The 6,183-nt window shown below is 33.9% G+C and overlaps 1 protein-coding gene across 1 annotated transcript; it reads left to right on the top strand.

Moving 5' to 3' along the window:
* Positions 1–4,085: 4,085 nt before the first annotated feature.
* LOC141692387 (uncharacterized) lies at positions 4,086–4,717 on the top strand. Its single transcript, XM_074497203.1, has 2 exons — positions 4,086–4,488; positions 4,614–4,717. Exons 1-2 carry the CDS (start codon positions 4,206–4,208, stop codon positions 4,619–4,621), a joined length of 291 nt encoding a protein of 96 aa, XP_074353304.1. The 5' UTR covers positions 4,086–4,205; the 3' UTR covers positions 4,622–4,717.
* Positions 4,718–6,183: the final 1,466 nt, after the last annotated feature.

The raw sequence follows: 6,183 nt of genomic DNA on the forward strand, positions 1-6,183 counted from the left end.
ACTCTTCCTAAGTCTGAACTGGTAAAGAAGTTTGCTACCGGGGAAGCACCAGTACCTTGGAGTGAAACTCCTGCAGGTCAGGAGTGGACTAAGGAATGGAACTCAGTTTCATGTGTTCCAACTGAAAAATATCTTGCTGAGCACTTGACTAAAGCTGATGAAATGTTAAATTCTGATGATTTTAAAACCCAGCTTAGAGTCACTGCATTGAGTACTAAACATCTACAAGGTCTTCATTCAACTACTCATGCAGAGCTACACAAGATTCAGGAGAACTTTATCAAACAGGAACAAGTTTGGAAAATTGATAAGAAAAAGTTCTTTCAACCTACCATTGACAGGATTGCTTATATTGAGAAAACTCAAGAGAAACAACAAGCTCAAATTGATGAAATTCTGACAAATCAAGCTTCTCAGCAATCGCAACTTACTGAAATCCAATCCTCAGTGGAATTACTTATCTCTCTTTTACTACCTGCTGATGCCAAAAAGGGGGAGAAGGTAATTAAGTCCAAATGCAAAACTAACAAGACACTAAGGATGATGGAAATGATGATCAAGGATACTCTGGAATGGGTAGCGGTCATAGTCAAGGTAGAAGGTTTACATCAAGACAAGCTAGTCACAGGACAAGTTCTGATACTGGGAAAAGAATAAGTTCTGCTGCTGGTAAAAGGATAAGTTCTGATGAACTTCTAGATCTTGATGAGGAAATGTCAAGACAGTTATTTCTTCAAGAAAATCTAGGAATGGACTTGGAAAGTTTAAAGGAAGAAGAAGCCAGACTTAAATCAGAGAAAGTCACATCTAAATCTGAAGCTTCTGGTAAAAAATCACTTCCAAAACTCAAAGGCATTGTCATCAAAGAAAGGACACATACTGAAGCAACATTGGCTAGATCACAACCACAGATAGATCCAAGATCCAAGGGTAAAGAAAAGGTTGGTGAACCTATCAAGGTTTATGTACCTCCTGAGGAAGAAGAAATTACTGATGAAAAGGATGATCTTGCTCTGACTTCAAGAAAAGTTCTTAAAACAACCTCTGACATGGCTCAAGTTGTTCAGAGTCAAGAAATTGTAAGTTCTGATATTCAGAAGAAGCAAGTAACCTCTGACATAGCTCAAGTTAACTTGATATCAGAAAATAGATCAAAGACACTCCTACCAGGATTTACTAAAGCAAAACAGACTCAATCTTTGAAGACTACTACAAGTGGTTTTGAAGCAAGAGTAGTTACTGGAAAGGAAGCTAGAGATAAAACTGGATTGGGAAGTGCTGATGAAAGAAGAGTACACAACACTACCAATGATCCAACTTCCTTGAGTGAACCAGGTATTGGAGCAACTCCTAAGAGATTGAATCAACTGGAATCTGTACAGATGGTTTACCATACCTACTTGAAAGAATACATCATGTTGTATTTCATGACAGATGGTAGGGTTTATCATATAAGACAAAATGCCATTCCATTGAAGTATTTTGAAGAATTGGATTATGTACTTTTCTTACTTCAAGTGGATGACAGAATAACAGGGACTGCTGCAAACTACTTAAAAGAACAGATTCAGAGACAGAAAAGCCTTTATTCTGTTAAGTCTGACAGCATATATGTTCCAAAGTACAGAGATCACAATGGTGATATTGTTGATATGAAGCCTAATACTGCACAGATCAGAACATATCTTGGTATTAAGGGACTTGAATTCAATCTAGAGTCTGACAAAGCTTATGTCATAAGACTAGATCAGGAGTTGAGAAAAGCAAAGATCAATGATCTCAGAGCTGCAATCTTTCAAACTGGTGAAGATACTGCAGAGCTTAAAGATGTCAAAAGGAGAATGATTGATGAACTCAGATATGCTGAGAAATGTTTGTTGAAGAACTATCTCAAAACAACTCCTGACATCAGAGAGATCAGAGAATGATGAAGCCAAGTCGAAGATCTACAACTGCTTAAATTCTGATATTTATACAGACTGAAGTTGTTATCAGAAGTTGAAATTGGTAAAAGCTTTATGGACTATAAGTTGTAGTTATCTAGTCTAATTCTCATGCATTTGTACTTAATGTTTTTGACATCATCAAATATCTGTTAAACTTGTATATTATGTTAATTTACAAGTTGGGGAAGATTGTTAGATATATTTGATAATGTCATGGCTAATATGTTTTATGTTTAGCTTTCAGATCTTACTTGAACAGGATAAATCAGTACTTAACTGTTGATCAGTACTTATACTGGAAGTCAGGACTTAAGGATATCAGTACTTATGTTATCAGGAGATAATCATCAGAAGATAGATATCAGAACTTAAGTGCTGAAGGACGATCAGATAAGGACAGTAGCTGATTAAAGAAAAGAAGATCAAGATAAACATAAGAAGAGATATGCATGAAGAAGGAATTCTGTAAAGAATGGAATACTTGGAAGAAAAGATATCTGATTGATATATTTTAGGAAGCAGAATTATATTCCATATCAATTAGCGATTATCTTGTAACTGTGTAGTATATAAACACAGACATAGGGTTTACACTATAAGTGTTATCATTATTAGAGAAGATTATTCATTGTAACCCTAGCAGCTCTCGTGATATTTGTTCATCACTGAGAGGTAACAGTTTCATACTGTAACAGAGTTTATTATTTCAATAAAGTTTGTTTTCTGTTACTTAAGTTCTTAAAGTTCGATTTGAGTGTACTATACACTGTATTCACCCCTCTACAGTGTGTGTGACCTAACAATGTATTACACAATAATTAATAATTTTTAATAAATGAATGATGAGATGAAATAAATATTATATAGATATTAATGATGCGTCAATTATTCTATACTATACTATACTATAATAACCGGAATGGGTATAATTTCGTTGGTTTGGTTATCCCTTTTTATGACCATCGGATTTTTTTAATCAAGTAATCAGGACCATTAGATTGAAATAAAAAAAAAGTATACATTACTCAAGCTCTCGGGTTCGAATCCCGTCAACAACAAATATTTATATTATTATTTATACAATACTAAAACTCTCAGTTTCGAACCTTATCAACATCAAATATTTATATTATTATTTATACACTACCCAAAAATTCAGGTTCGAATCCCGTAAATAATAAATATTTATAAATATATTAATAAGGTAATAATCTAAAATAAAATTTATTATAATTTTAAATAATATAAAAACATTAATAAAGACCCGTGCATCGCACGGGTTGTAAAACTAGTATATATTAATTGTGAGCAATAAGTATTATATAAATATTAATACTGAAGTAACAAATATTAATTCCCTCCGTCCCTCTACATTATATACGTCTACTATTTGCACGTATTTCGAGACTTTTATAAAGTATAGTATCGTAATGTTTTTAATTTTTTTTTTAATAAAAGTTTAAACATAAAACTTTTATTCATGATTTTTTTTTAAAAAAATATTAAGGAGTTATGCTTTAAATGAACATTAAAAAGTGTGCCAAAAAGTAATGTATATCATATGAATTAAATTGCTCCTCAAACTCTCTGTTTTTGCATTATATATAATAGATAATAGATAAATTAGTACTCTCCCAATCTTTCATTTATTTCTAAATCCTACGGTACAAAAAAAATTGTATTAATGCAGGTAAAAGTAGTTCAACTGCAGCATCCGAATATTTTTATCTATTTCATCGTTATTTTTTATCCAAGAATTTGAGTTCATTAAATTCAAATCTAACTGAAATTCGGATAAAATTAAATTAAATTAAATTATCTGCTCTACAGAATTCCAAATCTCGAATTTGTACTCCCTCCGTCCCAATATACGTTTCCTATTTTGACTTTCGATATTGTTCACGGTAAGTGATTGCCTACTAATTTACGTCTAATCTATAATATCATACATAGTCATGAGTGATCTCGTTGGATTCGTATTTATCAGTATTTTAATATAGTAAAATTTTTATATTTAATATTAATACAAATTTAAAGATATTAATGATCAAAAGTGTGTATTGACAAACGTGTCCAACACAGACAGAAAACGTTTTTAGGGAGGAGGGAATATTATACAGACAGACCCGTAAATATTGTTGCTCCCTCGCACAGCTCACTGCACCTCATTAAAAACAAACAAACTGCTTCAAAACACAATCATTTACTCTCTCTTTCTCTCTCGCTCGCTCGCTGGTCTCTCTCCTCGAAATCTCCGTAATGGCTCGAGGCTCCTCCCAATCTCAATCCACCTCAGCTAACTCCAACACTAGACCCGGCCCGGTCGGCATCGCTCCTCGTGGATCCGCCGCCGCTACTGCCGGCATGCGCCGCCGTCGAGTCGGCGGATCCTCCAACTCCTCCTCCGTCTCCGCTTCCGGCGGCGGTAGCAACATGCTCCGGTTCTACACCGACGACGCTCCTGGCCTGAAAATCACTCCGACTGTCGTTCTGGTGATGAGTGTTTGTTTCATTGGCTTCGTCACTGCTCTTCACGTCTTCGGTAAGCTTTATCGCTACCGATCTGGCGCTGGTGCTTAATTTACTCGTATTTCGATAATCGAGTTGCTTCTAGTCGAACTGAGCTGTTTGAGTTTTATGATTTTGTAAATTTTGTTTTTGTGTTAGTTGGATGAGGATTTTAGGTTTTGTGCCTCTGACTATGATAATGATGATGACGATGATGATCTTTTCCGAATAATCGATATGTACGGTTAGCTACTAATGTTTCACTATGCTTGCTTCGTATTTTGGTTGATCTATTATAATTCATAATCCTTTTGCTAACTTCAAATAATCGATGTGTTTTTAGTTTGAATTTTTCGGTTAATATCGCTATAATATTTTTTGTATATGTTATTGGTGAATACTGTAAACCATTGATACTAATGTAGTGTGTAGTTTATGAGGGAGTGGTATATAATTTTGTATGTTTAATATGAGGTTATGTGCTTGCGATATATTATGAAGCTGAAACTAAAGGATAATTATTTGCTTATGAAATTTAACTATGTGAATTAACTATCTAAAACAAGCTTATGCTTATAGAAGTTATGAGTACCTTATATATACCCTAGTAATGTGTGCAGTTTGTGTTGGAGATGGTAATAATTTTGTTAAAATAATCTTTTATCATTATTTGTTGACATATCTTTGATTCAAGGAACGGTTTAATAAACCTTCTATGTTGTCCACCTCCACTTTTCAAGCGGGGTTTCCTTTGTGAAGCCATTTCACGGCTGATTTTATTTCCTATTTGATATTGAACTAGGGGCAAGTGTTAAATAATGTGTTTCGCGATCATCTCCATTTTGGTAAAACGAATGGAAAAAGTAGTATACATTTGATTCATTTTAATGTACGGTTTGCCCATGGACACATGTTAAGCACTAAAAACTATAAGTTTGGAGCCCATGAGCACACCATAGGAAAACCGTTCGCTCCTTGTAGAATTTCATTGAAAATATGAAGTATGATATTTAAAGTAAACCGGTGTGTGTTATCAAGAATGGGGACTCTAACTGGATGCTCAGTGCAACAATGTTTTTGGTCACATGCGACACCTCTATTTTTTCTATTAAACAGGGGAGATTTTTAGAACTTTAAGTGCCTTGAGTCATTGTTAAGTTGAAGAAATGTTTACTGTGCAGATATCCTTAGTTTTGAGGTTTTAGGGATTAAACATGTTACATTCTATGGTTAAAAAGAGTTTCAAATTACTAAAGTTGGTTTATGTTTTCAACTTTGAAAGTTATGTTCCTTTGTAAGTAATAAGACCTTTTTATGACACATTATACTTAGTAATTACTAGCTTATATAGTTAACTTTTTCTTTGAAAGTTATATAGTTAATTAAGCTTACATCACCACTACTCTCAGAAATAGAATCACACATAACCCTTCACAATTTCACATGACATTATTTTAGTAACCTCAGCATGCTAGGCCGTCTAAGTTTGATAATGATCCATAGGAGAACTTTAATCACGATTCGTAGGCTCAAATGAGATGGAGGAAAGCGGGATAGTCTGATAACTAAACACGTCCTGGGCCTTAGTCTACCAATCACATTATCGAATAAACAGATGATCTTTAATCAGCCTCACTGTACTAAATATACCAGCAAATAAACACATGACCTATAATCTGCAAGTTATGACATTTGTGAGATCGTTAGATAGGAATCACATTGCTGGAAC

This window comes from Apium graveolens, chromosome 10 (genome assembly GCF_009905375.1).
Source record: "Apium graveolens cultivar Ventura chromosome 10, ASM990537v1, whole genome shotgun sequence".
Taxonomy (NCBI): domain Eukaryota; kingdom Viridiplantae; phylum Streptophyta; class Magnoliopsida; order Apiales; family Apiaceae; genus Apium; species Apium graveolens.

Bases quoted from the DNA above. Each gene is read 5' to 3' on its own strand.
- LOC141692387 (XM_074497203.1), top strand. From the start codon at position 4,206: ATGGCTCGAGGCTCCTCCCAATCTCAATCCACCTCAGCTAACTCCAAC.